A 21,905-nucleotide genomic window follows, 5' to 3' on the forward strand; every position below is an offset into this window, starting at 1 on the left:
CTCATGAATAAGCCATAAGTAAACTTAAGAGGTTTCTATTCTATTCACAAAATCCTGCAATGTGGCCAAACTCTAATAATCTTCCGAAATTAAAGCTGATGCCTAATGTGGATACAAATCAGGATGGAATATAAACCAAGTTTCCTTAGAAAAAAAATTGTAGTTCTGTGTTTGATACTGTTATTTTTACTGGTTGTTGGATAAACATTATGTTTATTGGAGTTGGTTGAAAATGTTTTATTACTTTGAACCACTGTTAAAAATCTAAATTTCTGAATAGCTGCACACTTCATCATTATGAACAATCACAAAAAAATACATAGAGTCCTCACAAATATTTATGAGCATGTATTCTACCACCGAAAAACTTTGGATGATTATAATCTAAATGAACAGTGATTTGAGATTTACGGCTTCCCTTTCTTTGTGTCATGCATAATTTCTGTGTTGAGGTGTGAGGACACACATCATTTGAGCTTTCAGTGAAGTAGAATACAAAGCCAGCCATCTTTCACTAGCAGGAGAATAGTGCATAAATCCTCTATTGCTAAATAAACATTACATCTAATTATGATTTAAGTTTGATGTTGGCTATAGTACTATCCAAACATATGGTTAATGGTCCCTTTTATTCTCCACTATAACTTCCGGAATAAACTTCCTGATTTGGAAAGGCCCGGTGTCTGCTTGTGTAGTCATCTAATCTTTAAGAATTAGTGCTTTGGTATTATATAACAAATGGGATAGCAGACACTTCATGTTTTAGTTAAAGGATAAGGATGTCTCATAAGACCTTTTAAAATTTATTACATGACTGCAGTTTCTATAACGTATCATAATTTTCTGTTTCTAATTATGGCCCATTTTATTAAGTGAGCCAAAAAAAATCATTGAAGTCAAAGTTAATTATCCTTGTTTTGAAATCACATTCTAAGTCTGATGTTCTATAAAGATGACTTCGGTGGAGTGACAGCAGTGGGTTATTCTATTCTTAGGAAACTATGTCTACATTTATTATATAATAAATAATCGCATTTTGGATCTTTAGGCTTCAAATCACTTTTAGTAGGATTTTTTTTTTCTGGATAACAAAGAAGTCAGAAAAAAACTTAATCACAGAGATTAACCCCAAATGAGGCCTGGTGATTATTTCGATGTCAGAATCTGCAAAGATACTTCACCAAACATTTGGACAGGAAAGATGATTGAGGAAGCTTGTGATTATATATCACATCCTAGAAAGAGTCATCTCCTAAGTAAACTGCTACTGGCAGGAGCAGGGGCAGGAGTGTCCCCAGTAGTGGTGGACATAAGAGTTAAGCTGAGCAATGAAAGTGTAGGAAACGCAAAGGAATATCCACCTAGACTTGGATCTGGGAATTTGGCAAGTTGCAATGCATATAAGTCTGCATAGAGCTACAGATCTAAGAAGGATAATAAAACAGCACCAAAAAGAATCGGGTCATCGATGACGTACAAACACTGTGTGAGGGAAGACTCAGACACAACGAGAGGTGGCACCCACATGGGTACCAAGTCAGGACCCGCTTATAAGACAGAAACCACAAGTTATTTCAACAGGAAAAATAGAATATAAAGAATTGTTAACTGGTAATAGGTCGTTAGTTCCTAAAAAAGGATAAGAAGAGGGGCGCCTGGGTGGCGCAGTCGGTTAAGCGGCCAACTTCAGCCAGGTCACGATCTCGCAGTCTGTGAGTTCGAGCCCCGCGTCAGGCTCTGGGCTGATGGCTCGGAGCCTGGAGCCTGTTTCCGATTCTGTGTCTCCCTCTCTCTCTGCCCCTCCCCCATTCATGCTCTGTCTCTCTCTGTCCCAAAAATAAAAAAAATAAAAAAAAAAAAAAAAAACGTTGAAAAAAAAAAAAAAAAAAAAGGATAAGAAGAGATATATGGGGTCCTGAAGTAGCAGGTACAAAAGTGAAGCTACTATTTCTAGGCTGAGTGAGGGTGAACAGAGTTTGCAGGTAAGTACTGGTCTATAGAAGCTGTCCACTGCTGTTGCAGGTAGTGAGCAGGCCAGAGCTGTTGGTCACATTCAGAGCATATGTGCAGACTAAAGCTACTCAGAAAGTTGCCTATGGGGAGAAAGTCCCTTTTGGGCCTGAAGGCCCAAATGAAGTTCTTTCTGGGCTACTGGGCTCCGATGCCAAATAGTAAAATAGTAATAATGACAATAGTGATGAAGAACCAGAACCCAGGACAGAAGTGTCTTCCCTCCACTGGGGCTTTATTAGGTCTCTCTCGGGCCCATTGTTGACTAGGCCTAAACTTCTGCTACCTAACCACGGAGAAATGTCTACAGGGTCTAACTACAGTATCATAAAGCAGGGTAAGGAAGAGGGAACTGAGAGCTCAGAGACAGTACTTTGGTCATTGGCACTGCTGATCTCTGAAAATGACTTATTCCAAGCTCCTAATGGCATTTTGGAAGCCTGCTTGGCTTTTTCATTAAATTGCAATGAGATATGAGCTCTGTAAATCAAGAGCAGAAAGCCTGAAAAGAATGTAAGACGAAAAGACACATGGATGAGTAGAAATTGAAGGTGAGTGAGATGAAATAAATTATGGAAACTCAGCTAAAAAAGCAATAGTGTAATTAAAAATGCATTGGTGGCATATACATAGGAGAGAATTTTCACTATGTAAAATGGACACTATAAAATGGTCAACAAATTTGAGAGGCAAATAGAAAACTACAGAAAATATTAGGTCCTAATATTACATATTTTGCAAACAGACACAAGTGGTATACTTTAAGAATTGCAGGTGATTCTGAAGAAGAAAACTGGTAAGTTAGAACAGAACTAGGGGCACCTGGATGGCTCGGTCGGTTTAGCTTCCGACTTCAGCTCAGGTCATGATCTCACTGCTCATGAGTTTGAGCCCCATGTCAGGCTCTGTGCTGACAGCTTGAAGCCTGAAACCTGCTTCGGATTCTAATGTCTCCCTCTCTCTCTCTCTCTCTGTCTCTCTGTCTCTCTCTCTCTCTGTGTCTGTCTCAAAAATAAATAAATAAACTTAAAAAAATAGAACAGAACTAAAAATTTCAATCAAAAATAATTTTGTTCTCAAACTGAAAGAACTTTAACGGATTCCAGTAAATTAATAAAAAAGACTCAAACTTTTAAAAATTCTAGCAAAACTTTGAATTACCTAAATAAAGAGAACAAGCTTATGCATGCCTAGGAAGAAGAAAATAGGTTAGCAGCAAAGCCCCTCAAATCAGGCTCATTTGCAAAACTAAATGTCAGAAAAGTGCATTCTAGATGTCACTTGCCTGAGTCCTCTCAGCTTCCCCAAATCTGGTTTGGGAGTCTGTATGTTCTCAGAGACTTCTGCACTTCTCTTATGTAATTCTTATTTCATGCTGTTATATATATATACTCACTTGTCTCCTTCTGTTAGACTGTGAGATAAGTCTCTTTACAACTTTAATTCTGTACAAATGAGATGATGAGGTAGAATGACTTTGTCTAAACTTCACTCTTTGAAACAGAAAGCGGTTGAAGAAGACCCATACCTAACTCCTCTTCCTTGCCACAAAAAAAGACAGAAACAAACACATTTTATTTCTTATTCAATAGGATTGTGGTTTCTGGACAGTCATCTGTTTTAGTAAATGCAGGAAGCGATTTTAATGTTATGTTCACTGATGTTTCCCAAGTGACTAAACTAGAACAGTACAAAGCATATAACAGACACATGATTAATATGTATTTAATGGAAGCAGAGAAACATTCGAATTAAAATTTTAAGATATTTCCCATGAAATGGTGTTAATGGTTGCTGTTTTTATCTCCTCCATAGGCTTGTAACTGCAGCACAGTAGGATCCTTGGATTTCCAGTGCAATACAAACACAGGCCAATGCAACTGTCATCCCAAATTCTCTGGTGCAAAATGTACAGAGTGCAATCGAGGTCACTGGAACTACCCTCACTGCAGCCCCTGCGAGTGCTTCCTGCCGGGTACTGATGAAAGGACCTGCGATTCAGAGACTAAAAAGTGCTCCTGTATGGATCAGACAGGGCAGTGCACCTGTAAGGTATGTGCTGCTGACATACGGTAAGGAAAGACTTCCCTGGAATCTATTTCCATTGCTTAGTTTTAACTTCAGTCTCTATTATTCATGGACTTCACGGCATTAAACAAATAAACAAAAATTCATTACTAGGCACAGTTTTTATTCATATATGTTCATTGACATACACATACACATATTGGCATAATAAGTTCTCTTTAAGAACTTATTTTCAACCAAAACCCAACTTCTATTCTAGTTGATAGAGACGATATATTTGTAATGGTAAAGTTCAATTTTTCTTTACATATTTGCTTTGCTTAAAAAGGAGTAATTTGGGAAGGAAAAAATGACAGTTCTCTTAAGCATCATCAGAGAAAAATAACAGCTAGATAATAGGGCTTATAAAAAACCATTTCTCTTCAAATTAACCCACAATCACTGTACACTGAAAAGATATATTTACTGCTATGGAAGTTCAGTAAAATTTCATCACATAAAAACACTGACATAACAAACAGTGACTGCGTGCAAGATTCAGCTCTCATTAATATTGTTAAATGATGTAGAAAAACAGCCAATTAAAAAGGATAAGAGGGATTTTTTTTCCCCTTAGACAGATCTGAAAAATCAATCCCAGGATAAATACAGTTAAGACTGTGTCAGAGGTATCTTTTCAAGAAAAAGTCTATGCAAAGAGGAACAGCGGAAATAGGAAAATAAAATCCAGGGCGTGATTATTAAAATAGTCTCCAGAATTTCAGAAAGTGGCAGCCCATTTTGCCCCAGACAAAACACAAAGTCCAATGCTACATTATTACATGTTATGATTATACACTATATTTAATATGCATTGTATGTGTGTATATACATCATATCATGATAATTATATGAACCTATATTGTAACACCTTGCCTGTGTTTTACAACTTTGTGTCACACCCCTGTCTAGGAATCAGTGTTTCTATTTTGCTTTTGAAATTTTCATGAGTCTTTTGTATTGTTCACAGTGGATATTAGGAAATGTGCTACTTAGGTTTTAAAAACCATATATGGTATCCTTTGCAATGCATTTATGTATAAATAGAGCCTGTTTTAGACTTAGGAAATCCTAACAATGAAATTAACCACAACTGCCATTTGCGATGTGAGTCTAACACTCAGCATTCCTTTTTGCTCAATTAAAAAGAAGCATTACTCATTCTCAAGTGCATTTCTCTCACAACTTCATTATGGACCCTGAGGAACTCTCCTCCTCTTCAGGTGCATGTAGAAGGTGTGCGCTGTGACAGGTGCCAGCCAGGCAAGTTTGGACTAGATGCCAAGAACCCACTTGGCTGCAGCAGCTGCTATTGCTTCGGCGCCACTACCCAGTGCTCTGAAGCCAAAGGACTGATCCGTACGAGGGTAAGAAACCGCTGAGCCACGTAATGGTTTACTGTTAGTTCTTGCTGGTGTCTTTCAGCCAGGCACGAGGGATAGGAGGCAATGGTAAAGCATTTAAGCAACCTTTTGCCCTGCACACATTTAGAACTGGGGCCGTGTGGCCTTCGACGGTTGGAGTAAATGCTTTTTTATCTTCCAAAAAAATAGTTCATTTATTGTTGATAAGGAAATAGATGCCAAGTAAGAAAGGGAAACGTTGTAAAAGAAGCATTATGTTTTGGGATGGAAGGAAGCCGCATTCCGAGTGAGGGCACCGGAGCATGAATGTGGGTATGCGCTAAGGCAGTGTTGGAAACCAGAACTTGCTGCACATTCACGCTACCTGGCCTTAGAGGATCATTGACTTTTAGGGTGGCAGCATTTTCATTTTTACCCTAATTTTTCCTTAATGCCTCCCACTTTTAAGTTCTACTTCTTATTAGTGTAAATGGCCAATTCTCACAGATGTTGTAGTTTTCCCTATGCAAACAAGGCTGAAAGATTCACCCCCGTCCTGCTGGCTCACTCTGCACGAGTTTAGTTTCGGGTCGGAACACCTCCTCGGAAGGAGAAAGGGGCTGCAGGTAGACAAGCAAGTCCGTCACCTAGTCTTACAGGAGTGCCCACGAGATGTGAACTCAGCCCCCCGCTGTGTTTCGATTCCCGTGCAGGTGACTCTGAAGCCTGAGCAGACCATCCTGCCCCTGGTGGACGAGGCTCTGCAGCATACTACCACCAAAGGCATCGTTTTTCAACATCCGGAGACTGTTGCACATATGGATCTGGTGAGACAGGAGCTCCACCTGGAACCCTTTTACTGGAAACTTCCAGAACAATTTGAAGGCAAGAAGGTAAATGACAAGAACCTCAAAGGCATATGAGAACAAAGGAAAATATCCTTTTGGAATCATGCCATGGGGGGCATCATCTAACTCATCATTCCTTATTTTATTCCATCAGTTGACGGCCTATGGAGGCAAACTCAAGTATGCGATCTATTTTGAGGCTCGGGAAGAGACAGGTTTCTCCACCTATAATCCTCAAGTTATAATTCGAGGTGGGACACCCACTCATGCTAGAATTATCATCAGGCATATGGCTGCTCCTCTAATTGGCCAATTGACAAGGCACGAGATTGAAATGACAGAGGTAAGGTTATTAGTTTGGTGCAAGGATGCCAGTGGTTTCGCATTTAGTTTCATCAAAGTGGTGTCTCTTCTTATTAACAGAAAGAATGGAAATATTATGGTGATGACCCTCGAATCACTAGAACCGTGACCCGTGAAGACTTCTTGGATATTCTATACGATATTCATTATATTCTTATCAAAGCAACTTATGGAAATATCATGAGACAAAGCAGGTAAACCCTAATGGAATAAAAGCTAAATTCTTATTTTAGAGTCTATAGGTAAGATCAGTAGGACACAGACAAGAAAGATTTCAAAGTGTTTGGGAGAGTGATGATAGAAGACAAAAGCCAAGGACAAAAGTCAAGGTATCCAGGTCATATGGTGGAGGATACTACCATTCCCCCCAAAAGAATAATAGGATGAGAAGCAAGTTTAAGGGGAAAAATATATATCAAGTTGACCTTTGACCTGCTGAGTTTTAGATGTCAGTTAGAAATTCAAGAGTAGCCGCATAGGGTAGAGATAGATAACTGTTACGTTGTAAATAGACTACAAGATTGCTTAAAAAGTGACCTTCAACCTTCAGGGGAGCCAGAGAGGGACTAGTTATTCCCATCTTTTCCAACCATGGGCATTCTCACACGTTCATCCCGGTGTGCCCTACAATATCCTCCCTTTCCCTGTGCATCATGATGTGAAAGATTAGGAATCAACAGTGAAGGGAAAAGAACAGAGGAATAGTAAGAGTAAATGTGGTGTCCTGAAAGTCAAAGGGTGAGAATCCTATAAGGGAGTATAGCCTTTTCATATCACCCAAAGAGGCCAATTAAAATGAGGCTTTTGAGACTGACACTTAGGATCACACTGTGCCATTCATAACACCAGCTTTAGTAGAATCCTGGGGCAGATATCAAAGTTTTGAGCAATGAAAGGGATACAGTGGGTGTAGACTAATAATATGGGTGTATGGGTATGGGTGTAGACTTTTGTTTTTCATGAACATAAATGTGAAAGGGAGGAATGGGACAGTGTCAAAGGCCAAGGGGTGACGGTTTAATCTGAAAGAGAAGTAAACTTGTTTAGAAACCATGAAGGAAAGGAGTTTGTAGCAAGTTAGACATTTAAAATGACAGGATAAAGAAAAAATAATGGAGAAGCCAGATTTCAAAATGACAACATGTGGTCATGTTCCTAGAGTGCAAGGGACAACTTATCCAGGGAGATAAACTGAGGAATTGCACGGATGTAGCTAAGGTTCCTACCATGGAGGCTGAAAGTTGCATGGAGTTCATACACATAGTCTCAATTTCTGTGGCATGTCAGTTTCTCTGTTATTTCCTGTAAAAATATGGACTCAATAGATGTTTGAAATAGTCTTGTATAATAAATTAGTAGTAGATCAGTTTAGGAAAACAAAACAAAACAGTTATGTAGCCTTTTATTGGCAAAGCAATGAATATATAAATAGCAACTTTCAGATGTTTAAACTATACTACACATGGAAGAACATCTTTTTTCTTTGTTGGAGAAGATCCGTATTGCTTTTCTGAAGGTACCGTAAGTAGGGCCTTTGGGTTAGAGAATAAATCAAGGACCAAAATTCACTTTCATATCTGTATCCCTATGGTGTTCTCTTTACATTTCTCATGTCTAAGATTATTTTCTGTGAAATGATAAAAAAAAGCATGTACTAAAAATATACTGTCAGTGATATCATTAATTATTTTAGAATACCAAGTGTAAATCAGATGGCAGAAGCCAGGCCACATTCCCATCTCATGGAAGACAGCGGGTAACTTTGTGAGTGTGCAAATTAATCGTAACTTTGCAAATGGCTCCATGCTGCAGTGAGAACATAGCAGTGCACAGAACATTTTGCCAGTGGAACTGACAGAAGCAGCGTTTTCATGCATCTTTCATTATACTTTCTTTGCTTCCCTCACACCATTTCCACCTTTTATGGTGGAAAAGACCACTTTGTTGTTGTTGTTGTTGTTTGGTCTTTTCCCCTCACAAGTCTCTTTCTCTTGTCACGTTATTCACAGATCTCCCTAAATAAAATGCTTTGGTTTAAGAGATGATTTTCTGAAACTTAAGGATAAATAAATAAATACATCACTTTTTCTAGGCTCAATAAAAACTAAAGCCATTGTGTATCAACAATAAGAACAAATGAAACAAAGGACCTGCCCTTACGTTTCTAATACAGTGGAGTTGTGACAAAGGTGAAAAATACATTTGAACCTTCCCGCCCCCAAAGCCCCTGCTAAAATAGTTAGGACATAAGCCTGCGTCTTTATTCAGTTACAAATTTAAAGTAGTCTCAGAAGCAGAGAGTTTAAGAGTTTTACACGTAGCTTGAGACTTTGTACATAATGTCAGTGCTGACGTTGTCGTTTTCATTTCTTTGCTTTTGTCTTCTACATTTATATGAAGGATATAACAACTTTGCATTTCGGTATTCACTTAAATAGAAGCTTGAGTTTGGCCAAATCCCTGATTCAAGCAAAACAGTTCCTCTCTCATCTCCTGAGAAAAACCAGGTGTATTGCACAAGTATCTGTTGTTGACACGCAATTCAAGTTTTACTTGGTTTTTAATTTTTTTAATGTTTATATATTTTTGAGAGAGAGAGAGAGAGAGAGAGCGCACAGGTGCACGAGCAAGAGGGGGAGGGGCAGAGAGAGAAGGAGACACAGAATTGGAAGCAGGCTCCAGGCTCCAAACTGTCAGCACAGAGCCCGATGTGTGGCTCGAATCCATACACTGCAAGATCATGACCTGAGCTGAAGTCAAGACACTTAACCGACTGAGCCACTCAGACACCCCACGTTTTTCTTGGTTTTTAAATACTCACTAGCCTGTTATGTGCATGCATAGATAAGAGAAGGGAAGAGGATGCTAGGAACTCATGTTATAAAATATCATAAAATGCCGAAGTAACTGACTTGTGAACAAACACCATGTTACCTTCTTACTCCCACAGAGAATCCAGGGGGACATAAAGGTAGACTCTTTCTTACAGGAGGGGATTGGTTTGTTTACAGATCTAAAGGCTCTGTCTACTAAAAGGAGGGGAGAGGAAAATCTGAATTTTAATTGAACATGTGCCTCGTAAAGGCTGGCTGATCTTCAGGGTGCAGATTACAATCTACCAAAGTCAGAGTGTGCATTCCTAATTCACTGTCAATAAAACCTACCTATGCTTGTTACAAAGTTTATGATTCAAGCTCCTTAAGCTATTGGAGGTGACTTTTAGTGGAGCAAAACTATTCGTTTTCTCATTTAAAAGTTTATTTGCAGAACATTTCATGTTACCAGTTAGTCAGTCATGAAATAGTCTGAGTTTATGGACTGCATATATTTTTAATGCATAATTTCAAATTAATGTAAAGGGTATCGACATTTTCACTAGGAATATTGTTTTCAATTATAAGGACCTTTCTACCAATAGGAAAGGTGAGTTAAGATGCTTGAAGGATTTATTTAATAAAATTAACAAAATAACTAATATGAAAAGTACTCTATCTCAGAAAGAGATCAGTGTTTAATTAGAGTATGCTCAATCGTTGTTTTCTAGATGGTTTTCTAAAGTTCTTGAAAGGACATTCAGAGACTCAAGAGGAAGAAATCGGGCTAGTTGTAAATTAAAAGCAATTTCACTAGTGACTACGGGAGATATTCTAATGGGGAATGACCTTGGTTTGTCTGTTTGAAGGAATATAAATGTCTGATTAATTGGCCATGTCTACCTGAAGCCACTCGCATTTTAAAATGTGGAGAAAAAAATCTTCATAATAACTTCTCAACAGGACATCAGACATCTAATTTACTAAACTCCTTATGATTTATGTGAATATTTTACTAATGTGTAATCTCAGCCTTTGAGGAAGCAAAGATACAGGAATAAGTCGAATTTAGGCAGCTTTCAAACAACGGGACAGGGGCGCCTGCATGGCTCAACTGATTAAGTGCCCTACTCTTGCTTTCAGCTGAGGTCATGATCTCACAGTTCAAGGGTTCAAGCCCCGCATCGGGCTCCGTGCTGACGGTGCGGAGCCTGCTTGGGATTCTGTGTCCATCTCTCTCTTCTCCTCTCCTGCTCACTCTCTATCCCTCTTTCTCAAAATAAATAAATAAACATTTAATTTAAAAAATAAATAAATAAAACAATAGGACAAGCTCAAGGTTATTGACAAAAACCTGAGAAGACTCTGTAGGATTGGGTGTTTGCTAGGTGAGTTTAATGTACTGCTGTGGTGATCCAAGCACACACTTGCTGTTTCTAGGATTTCTGAAATCTCGATGGAGGTAGCTGAACAAGGACGCATAACAGCGGTGACTCCTCCAGCTCGTTTGATAGAAAGATGTGATTGTCCCCCAGGCTATTCCGGTTTGTCCTGTGAGGTAAGCTGGCTCCCACTAGCCTGCATTAGCTCAACTCACTTAACAGCCAAATGGAAATACTTCCAGAACTATCTTTGCTGCAGTCAGGTTTACTTCTTCATGCATACCTGTAAACTATTCTTTTTTTTTTTTTTTTTTTTTTACTTTCCACTCACAGCGTGAGACACAGTAAGATCAGGGTGGTGTTATTGTTACATAGAAACAGGAATCACATGTGGAGGGAAATATTTGATGAAAATTAAGATTTGTAAAACCACGGAATAGTCAGGAAACAAGAATGTTTTCATAAGGCACATTTAGTATATCTGATCTATTTTCTTGGCATCTCTTCTACATGGCTAAAGACATTTTTTAAGCTGCAGTGATTATGAGACAGGATTACGCTGGGCTTGGAAAAACTGTTTCTATGTAGAACGTGACAAAACTTAGGCACTGAATAGCAGACTGTTCCTTTTCACATAGGCTTCTCAGTAGGACATATACTGTTCCAATAGTGACACTATCATTCAGTCATTATATTTCTAAAATTGCCTATTTTACTCTCTGGGATTTTCCTTTGATTATCTTTAGAGTTGGCCTATTTTCTAGATCTTTATCCTCTGGAAGTCTATTTCATTTTTGTGACTATTAAATATTCATAGGAAGAGTATAATGCGGGAAGAGGTGGAATGGATGAGAAACTGGCCTGGGTTTGAATCTCGACGTCACCATATACTTGGACTGAGACCTTGCACCATTTACTAGTCCCCTTTAATCTTCGCCTGGTGAATCCCCAAGCCCCTCACTAACTGCCTCCACACTCACCCTCTCCTGCCTGCCCACAGTGCAACCAGCGAAAGCTGGCATGAGAGGGCTGTTCCAGACCTGCTCCGGCCCTCCAGCCCACATTCCCCCCTGGGGAGGGAGGCAGATTGGTTGGTGCCCACAGCGTACCTCGTTGGATATTTTTAATAGCTGAGCCTCCTGTGAAGGTGAAATGAGCTAAGAACCTAAAGTATTTCTTACACTACCTGGCAGTAGTCAACGTGGGTTGATGCTAATAGTATTATTATGGAATAATTCATTGTATGTCCACATACTGGTTTCTTTGAAAAAACTTCATGCGTCTTTTGTAAATAGGATTTGAGACATGCTAAAGCAGGTGATGGCACCAGGTCAAAACCAAAGTAACTTAAAAATAACGAATATAAATATCTTGAGATGTAGCCTATTATAATGACAAGGGGTTTGGTCTCAGTGAATCCTCCCTAGTTTCACCACTTGGACAGGGCATTTGCTTGCCTGTTGCTGGACCTGAGGATTTTTACCTGTAGAATTATCATGAGGATTGATTTAAATGAAAATATGCATGTGAAAGCCCTATTGTAAACTGCAGTGTCATTCAACTTAATTACCATTATATAAATTCCACATTGTTCAGAGAAGAATTTCGTAAGAATAACTGCAAATATCTGTGAAACATCCTTAGAATAATAGCTTTGTGATCGTTTTGAAAGACCATAGTCATATGAATGTGTCTATTTTGATCATAAATAATCAAATAATACACCTCATTATTAAATCATAACTCCTACATAGACATATATGCACTTGTACACATACCAGTAAGTATATGTATTGTACTTATATGCACAACCAACCAAAATACACATATGCACACACAGTGTAGTTGTGAACAATGAGACAGTGAATGTGGCACATATAAAACATGCTACCTTTCCAATGAGCATAAAAGATTCAAAGATACAAGACAGAAAGGACTTGAGACTTTTCTAGAATTTTGTCCTAAGAAATGTTTGATTACAACATTACTGTGTGACTTTGGTCAATTCTTTAATTGCTATAGGAGTTGTTACATAGTTATCCAATCTATAAAAGAACACATTGGGTTTTGAAGTTGTAGAATTCTCTGATTCTGCAATATGATTTTGCTATAAAAAGTATGGAGCAAGTAGGCAAGATTGACCTTTACTTGTCCTGAAGAGAAAGCTACTACAGCTTTATTTTTTCTGCATTTATTTAAAATAATGCTGTTCACTTACAAATAAAAATGCTAGTAGAGTAGCAAATTATTTTAATTCATTCTACCTTCCACTCCAGATTTTAAATGTTAAAAATTCTTCTTCTTGGGGCGCCTGGGTGGCTCAGTCGGTTAAGCGTCCGACTTCGGCTTAGGTCATGATCTCACAGTTTGTGAGTTCGAGCCCCACATCGGGCTCTGTGCTGACAGCTCAGAGCCTGGAGCCTGTTTCAGATTCTGTGTCTCCCTCTCTCTCTGACCCTCCCCCATTCATGCTCTGTCTCTCCCTGTCTCAAAAATAAATAATCATTAAAAAAAAATTTTTTTAATTCTTCTTCTTATTGGTAGGCTTTTTAAATAGCATATTCTAAAACATACTTTCCCATTAATCTTAGCAATTTTTCAGCATTATATGAAAATATTTATTAGCACAAATAAGGAAAATGATAAATGAAAAAGATTAAGAAAACTAGGAACACATACAAACTAGCATCTTCGTTGGGCTTCACCTATGTCCTGTGAATTTCACTTAAGCTCCTATTTACAGACAATAATTACAGTAATACCTTAGTATTGAGATTATGGGGATAAAGGCCTATCTCTCATAATAAGGTGCCCGAGGTGTTCTCCACATCCCATTGCCTCTAATCCATTATACATCTTATTTATAATTCATCTTGATTCTAAAGTGTAATTACCCAAGCATAAAATCTAATCATCAAAGCAAGAGCTAAGGACAGTTTTGAAATAATACTTCCCATTCCGGCAACATATGCTTTGGGTCATGAATACACAAAGCAATTCCTTTACAATATTTTTGCCAAATGTATGGTATTCTAGAGACATTTGCATTTACAAGCTATTCATTTCATGTTTTTACCCAAAATGTGGTTGCAAATAAATAAAATTAAGTGTTAGTTACTGCTGAAAATATAGCCAATTGCGAAGACACTTCGCCTTTATCTGTTACTTGTAGTCTTATGATGCTACAGCCCTGTTCATTGAAAATGTTAGTTCTAGACATACCTACTTACTACAATTTATGATTTGAAGTAAAAGACCAGATTACCTTTAGAAGTGAAGACCCAATTTCCTTACCACATTTGTTGATGTGACAGCTATTGGCTTTACTATCTTTATTGAAGCTGTTTCTCACTATTGTCTCAGTTAATATTATTGCCCAACTGACCAAAACAGACCTAAACTCAGGTTAGGTTATGTGCAGAAATGGAAAATAGTCAGCATTGAGTATGTGGTTCTCTGCAAGAAGACCATGGTAATCAAATATTTGCTGATGATCTCTGGATCATATGTTGTTCATTTCAACATCTATCTCCTCACTCTCATGGTAAAATAAGGCTTCTGGCTCACAGTTGAATGGCTGGTGTCCACTGAGTCACCATTCAGAAGTTGTTACTTTGGCTACTAAAGATAATTTTTTAAATCCCCCCAAAATATATACCTATTATCAACTCACAAAACTCAAGACAAAATAGTGAAAATAGACTTTTCTTCTTCCATACGCACATCTCTTGGGATGCCCTGCACCACTTTTGTTGTATGTGGAAGATCCAAAGACTGTTTTCATGTGCATACAGTTATTGAGGAATATGGTATAGGTAAGTGGTATACACTGATATTCTGTGATCCGATGCGGTGTAGAACAATTACTGTCGTTTTTATTTTTAGTCTGCCTTCAATGACTATGTTTAACAAATTATCTGGAATAGAGGCATCTATGTTGATATAGTATATGTCAAGCACTAACCATACATCATCTTATTTAATCCTCCTGACAACCTTATAAAAGAAAAAAAAAAACAACTTACCATTTACTGGATGGATCCTGTGCAATACCAAGCACATTTCCTGGTATACTTACATCAACATTGAGTATGTATTGTGATCCCCATTTTGTGGATGGGAAAATGGAAGCCCAGCCCAGAATCACACAGCTAGAAAGCAGCAAAACTGTGATTTGAGCCTGGATAAGTCTGTTTCAAAAAACCTAGATGCACTTGCATACTCAACTAGGATGTTATCCAGATCCTTACGTTTGAGGTGAGGAAACTGCAACCACAGTGTTCAAAACCTGCATGAAATTATGTGTAGTAAGCGGTGAACAAGAATTACACTAAGGACTGCCTGGTTGCAAAACCCATCTAAGACAGAAGATAGTGTTTCCACTGGCAACAGCACAAGTGTCTGTTTTTCTTGTTAAAGTCTGAGGAGAGAGATGGGGATGTTGTGTAACCCTGCACCTGGAGATTCTCTGTTCTCTTTGTCTTCATTTCCTTGAAGACACGTTTTTGTGCAAATGTGATTCATACGTTTTGATGAGATGCCATATTATAAAAATAAAAATGGAAGGACAGCAGAAGATGATTGAGCTATGAATAATTTTTGCACATGGAAAGAAGGCTTTGGAAAAGTTTGAGTTAGAAAGAAGGAGATACTATTAGGACAGTGTTTACTTATTTGCTTTTTTCAAATTCTCCATTTTGTTTCAGAAAGGATTTTAGACAGGACTTGAAAAAGTAGCTATTATCTTTCCTCTTTTATTCTGACTCAAGCATAATCATTCTCATGAATTTTACCCCCGTTCACTGAGAAGAGAAAATATCTGATATGGAAAAACTCCCTCAAAAATATCAAAAAGTGGAAAGAATAAATCCAAGAAAGGAGGGGACTATGATGGAATAAATAACATCCAGTTCCTTGAAAAAGCGTTCTAAGTTTCTAACTCTTGCATAGTCTCTTTTGCTTTGCTAACTCTTAAAAATTTAATCTGTCAGGACATAAAATTTGTCTCAAGTGTTAGCACTGAAAGAAAAATCAGAAATCATCTGAGTTAATACACCTGCTCATTTGTGGGAGGGGGAAAGCCTGTCTCAGTGACACCAGGCGACTTGCCTGTATTCCTCAGACAAAACTATCATGTAAAATTAAGGCTTTCATAGTCATCTGTGCCACAGTGCCAGAGTCTGAACGCCTTTAAAAGGCAAACATTAGCAGCAGAGAATGACTATCACATCAATGATTCTCAATTCTGGCTGCTTATTAGACCCAGTTCGGAGTTTTAAACCCTGGCCCTACTCTCCACCAATCAAATTAAATAAGAACTTCTGGAGGTGGAGCCAGGTGTCAGTATATAAAACTCCTCAGATGATTCTATGTGCAGCCAGGATTGGAAACCACAAAGGTCGGCCTAGAAGGTTCAACACAGAGCTCCACTTGGAGCGCAGGCTTAAACTCCTACTATGGGTGGTTTTCCTTTTTGTCCTGCTATGTTTCCTGGGAAGAGCCATAGTAACAGGAGAAACTGGGTGTGTGTTATGGTAAACTTTACCTGTGGTGCTCACCTTCAGCTTTCAGTTTATACCACTGAATTTCATATAATTCCTCAATGAAAACTCCTGTTTCTGAATTTTATTCTTCCTCTGAGATTGCTTTTAAACTTTTCTTTGAGGTCTAAAGTGGAGCTAGGAGATCTCAATTTGTGTGATTTTCACACTGACACACACACCACTTACACCCTAAGCAAATATACCAGTAAAATAACAATAATTATATAGGTGTCCAAGGGTGAAATTCATGTAAAGAAAATCCAGTTTTATTCTATAGTCCACATAGGAAAGAATTGGAACAACTCATGCTGTGAAATATTTTTCAATACACCTTGACTTGTTTCTTCAGTTTCTTAAATGAATTACTCAGCCATAATTCCTAGACTTTATTTGGTAGCAATGGCAATATGAACCTTGATTTTAAATAATATGAATAAAGACAATGCATTATATTTAAATTTTAAAATGTAATATGTATTAAAATATATTATTAAGTCCACCACAAGACAAACGAGACTCAAAATATTTTGAATACTGTTCCCGATTTTCTTTACTGGATTGCTCGAAGCTGGGACATTATTTAATCTTCTTGGAATTTCTTATAGGCTGGGATAAAAGCAAAGAGACTCTTAATTAAATGCTTAATGGAGATACTTTTGCTGTATCCAAATCAAAGTAAGCAAGGAGAGTGCTGACCATTGATCTTTTTCTTTTTCCAAGGAAGCTTTTTGTATATTCCACTCTGGATGACCTAGTCCAGAACCAAAAGAATGCAGAGGCATTAGACAGTCCTTCATGCATATTTTTTTCCTGCTTATTCAGCAATCACTTTTCTTTCATCAATGGGAACAAGATATCCTGTGACGAAAAAAATCATACATAGCCAAGGTGGTAAAACAGTCCCTTTATAACCTTCACTGTGATCTGAAAAACCAACTCTTACCTTTTACTCTTAAATCAAGCAACATCTGATAAATGCTTTGCATACCAAGAAGACTGAGTCTGGAACACAAGAGTATTCTCATTACCTCTTCAGAGCTGTGGGCTTCCTTCCAGAAAGCCAGAGATGTTTTTGAAACATTTGCATAATAAACCCGAATGAAGATAGAAGTCTTGATTTTGCATATGTCAGCTTTGCTAGCAGTTTTCTGTTTGCTCTCAGATTTTTATTGCAAAATGAAAAAAAAAATGGATCAGGGAAAGATAAATTTTATTGGTGGCCTAATATTCCCGAGACAGGAGAATTTTGAATTTCTTGCTTTTATTGTCTTTAAATTATATCGATATAAATAATGCAACCATGACACTTTTCTATTTAATATTTCCCTGAGTCTCATTGGACATTTGCTAGTTATCCATCAGGCACAGCAGAAGCAGATTTTAGGTTGTCAAAGACATTGGAATTCTCTCTTTAGTCCAAATGACAATTTTATTTAAAAATAAACCTATTTTTCAAAAAAAAATAAAAAACAAAAAATAACTACTTGAAGTTGTTTCAGACTGAGTGGTATATGCAAATGACAGCTTTCCTTTCCGAGGTCTGATGTCTCGGATGCTCCCGGTACACTTGAAGGACCACACAAAAGTACACATTAGGAATCAAAACTGGCACTTGTGTTTATAAGTGATGTTGCCTTTAATGCAGGGAGGGGAAAAGTAGTCCTTTTTAACCACTGAAGAACCCAAGTATTGCTAAACGAAGATTTATAACTTGGCTGCCCTAATTGGTTTCCTTTTCTTTCAGACATGCATGCCAGGATTTTATCGACTACGGTCTGAGCCAGGCAGCCACACTCCTAGACCAACCCTGGGTACCTGCGTTCCATGTCAGTGTAATGGACACAGCAGCCTATGTGACCCTGAAACTTCTATATGCCAGGTATTTACCTGAGCCTTCCGTGAAGAAGGCCCATGTGCTCATTTATCTTTACACATGCTCAGATGCCATGTGCAGAGGCGAGAGAAATTTCAGGGAACGTAATTGTGTATGTGTGTGAAATAAAACATGCAGGAAAAAAAAAACATTTACCCATATTATGCATTTTTTAAAGTAATTAAAAATTGATAATTGGAAAAGCCACTGCTCTTGTCGAGAAATAAAATACCAACAGCATTTTAGAAGAACACCTGGGAGCACTACTATTTATTTAAAAATACATGAGGACTTTTTTTCTGATTACACCCGCAAATAAACTTATTAAAATTTGGAAATGATAAAAAATATTTTCAAAAGGTAAAAATCATCTAAGATTTAACATAAACATTTAAACTTTTAGGTATTTTCTACCATTTTTATGCATGCATTTACAAATAAGATTTATATAATACCACGTGTGCCATTTTATGTTCTGCTTTTTAAATGTAGCTATTCTGAGCATGTTGTGTTGCTGGATGTTCCTTGAAATCTTTAGTCTTGATTGGATATCCCATAATTTAACCATTTTCCTTAGAATTCCAGCTACTCGTTGTTGTTGTTGTTGTTGTTGTTGTTGTTGTTGTTGTTGTTGCTGTTTTCCTGTTCATGCTAACACCCTGCCCTCTACCATTGCCACCTACCTTGGAACAATCAGGACTCAAGAAATTCAAGTTTGCCATGTCACCACTTAGAGTTCCCAGACTCTAATCCTCACACAGCTCTCTGGACATCAGATTTGCTGAACCCATTTCCCACTTCTCATCTTTGGAAACCCCTTCAGTGAGCCTTCTGGAACTCACGATCGGAACTCAGCAAAATCCCCCACATATTCTCCCTGTTCACTTAGTGTTCTCTTCATTTAGCTCTCCCTGACATACTGCTCCTCCCACAGTGCCCCCAAGGAGTAACTATCGTTTTCTCTCACACTTTTCATTTGCCTGAGCATGAAGGTAGGCAGGCGTCCTTGCTCCTCATGGCCACTTTCATATCATCCTCCTTTCTCCCTCATAACAACACCCAGCTAGGAATCTCATGCCCCCATCTATTTGCCCACTACACCTGCTCGTTGATGTTCGCTATTAATCCTCAGGTCACCCACCTCCTTCCTTGAAGATTTTTCCTCTGTATCATTGTTCTACCATTATTCCTAATAATTCTTGGTGATTTTAATGTCCATGAAATTAACTTTTCCATACCCTTAACTATGTTTCTTGTTCTTACTCCATGGTGCTATTCTAGAACTTGTCATTAGGAGTAACTGCAGTGACTCCACAGTCTCAAGGTCAACTATACTCTTTTTGACTACCATCTCTTTACTCTCCAGTTCACTTTTTAATACATCATCTTCAACCTTTTTAGTCTCACCATTGATGCTCACACCATTGTTTCTTACCTCTTTCATGCCCTCACTTTCTCAACCCAGCTTAATATTCAACATTCCATTGGTATCACTGCTTTGTAATGTTCATTTCTCTTGCTGTTCCTTTACTTATTTTCACTCCATGAATTCTAACACTGGGTAAATTCTACTCCTTCTAAGCTGAATGTGGCTGATGAAAAACAGACAAGTATGCTGTCTAATCTCACCATAAATTCATTATCACTCACTTCAAATGGACCCTTCGTGTTGCTCTGCAGTCGTGCCATTTTTCTTTAGTCCACTTCCCTTCCCACATTTCTGGATGCTGATCGCACACCTTCCCCTTCTCTTCAAGCCCTCAGCCCCCTCCCCCAACCCTTTTCCAGCCTCACTCTTAGTTGATAGTCATGCTCCTTATTATTTCATTGAGAGATTAGAAGCAGTCAGAAGAGAACTAACATGATCTTCCACTACCATTTGCACCCACTTTTTCTGCATCTGTGTGCAATTATCTGAGTCTTCCATCATTTTGGATGGACTTTTCTTATTTCTAGAAAAGACCAAGTCTGCACTTATGCTTTAAATCCCAGCCTTTTTTTTTTACGCTTATTTATTTATTCTGAGAGAAAGAGAGTATGCGTGGAGGAGGGGGAGAGAGAGAGAGGGAGAAAGAGAATCCCAAGCAGACTCCACACTATCAGCCCAGAGCCTGATGTGGGCCTTGAACTCACAAACCGTGAGATCATGACCTGAGCCGAAATCAAGAGTCGGCGGCGTAACAGGCTGAGCCACCAAGGTTCCCCTGATCCCAGCCCTTTCTCCTGCTCACGGGCATTACTCCACCCATCCCTGTTTCGCCCTCCCTCTTGTATGATCACTTTTTGGTTCTTCTTCTCTCTTCCAAATAATAATAATAATAATAATAATAATAATAATAATAACAAATTCTCTTGCCTTCACTTTCCCTCTTGACTTCTACCACTTCCTTCCTCTCCTATACAGTGAAGAGCTATTTATACTCTCTCCACAATTTCTCTCCCACCATTCTCTCTTGAATTACTAAAATCAGGCTTTTACCTCTACCAGCATACTGAACCCTGCGACTAGTGTTCATCTATCAGTCTTCATCTTTCTTGATTGCTCAGCAGCATTTGCTACTCTGAGTTATCCATTCATCTTAAAAGTTTTTGTTCAGTTTGCTTCCTTGGACATGCTGTTCCAGGGATTTCCAACCCGGGTGACCACGCCTTCTGTCTTCTTGGCTATGTTTAGCTCCTTACCTGAGATCTACACACTGGGGTTCCCATAGTCCTTGGAACAGTTTGCTTCTCTAACTACACTCATTCTCCTGGCGATCTTACGCAGGCACATGTCTTTCTTTTTTTTTTTTTTTTTTTTTTTTAATTTTTTTTTTAATTTTTTTTTTTTTTTTAATTTTTTTTTCAACGTTTTTTATTTTTATTTTTGGGACAGAGAGAGACAGAGCATGAACGGGGGAGGGGCAGAGAGAGAGGGAGACACAGAATTGGAAACAGGCTCCAGGCTCCGAGCCATCAGCCCAGAGCCTGACGCGGGGCTCGAACTCACGGACCGCGAGATCGTGACCTGGCTGAAGTCGGACGCTTAACCGACTGCGCCACCCAGGCGCCCCAGGCACATGTCTTTCAATACCTACACTGAGACACTATGATATTTACCATTGTTTCTATGATTCAATTTGAGATCCAACTCTAATCTTTCTAGAACTTATTGTGGTATGAGGAGGTATCTTTCTCCAAATATATATTACTTTAAAGAAACAATTATTTATTAACATTTCCTTTTCTCTTTGATAAATTATGGTGTCCGAATACATATAAATTTGTTTTATCTATATTAAGATATGTTTGAAGGATCATCTATTCTGTTCTCTTTATCTTCTAGTTCTTATTACAGTATTCTGACTACCTTTATTTTATATTAAGTTATGGTACCTGGCAAAGCAAGGCCCTTTTTTTCTTCTTCTTTTCTAATTTCTTGACTGGATGTAATTATATATTCTTCCAAAGGACAGAATTTGATTCACAATTTCAATCCCTTCACCAAAAAAAATTATTGGAATTTTTATTGGAATGGTATTAAATCTATGTGTAAAGAATTGCTGCCTTTACACTATTTAATTAGCTTCCCTCAACCCAGGAAAATAATACTCTTCTCTATTCAAAACATTTTGTGTCTCACAGTAAACTGTTTTTGTTATTATCTGTATAGGTTGTGCATTT

The 21,905-nt window shown here is 38.1% G+C and overlaps 1 protein-coding gene across 3 annotated transcripts in view; it reads left to right on the forward strand.

Annotated features, from left to right (window-relative positions):
- LAMA2 (laminin subunit alpha 2) overlaps positions 1-21,905 on the forward strand; it is a 619,529-nt gene that overhangs the window by 402,958 nt on the left and 194,666 nt on the right. For all 3 annotated transcript variants that reach the window (XM_058735217.1, XM_058735218.1, XM_058735219.1), the window contains 7 exons: positions 3,826-4,062; positions 5,301-5,444; positions 6,134-6,313; positions 6,423-6,611; positions 6,692-6,825; positions 10,885-11,002; positions 18,114-18,248. In XM_058735217.1, the coding sequence (XP_058591200.1) occupies positions 3,826-4,062; positions 5,301-5,444; positions 6,134-6,313; positions 6,423-6,611; positions 6,692-6,825; positions 10,885-11,002; positions 18,114-18,248 (1,137 nt within the window). The remainder of the gene's footprint in view (positions 1-3,825; positions 4,063-5,300; positions 5,445-6,133; positions 6,314-6,422; positions 6,612-6,691; positions 6,826-10,884; positions 11,003-18,113; positions 18,249-21,905) is intronic.

The sequence above is a fragment of the Neofelis nebulosa genome, chromosome 6 (genome assembly GCF_028018385.1).
Source record: "Neofelis nebulosa isolate mNeoNeb1 chromosome 6, mNeoNeb1.pri, whole genome shotgun sequence".
NCBI lineage: Eukaryota > Metazoa > Chordata > Mammalia > Carnivora > Felidae > Neofelis > Neofelis nebulosa.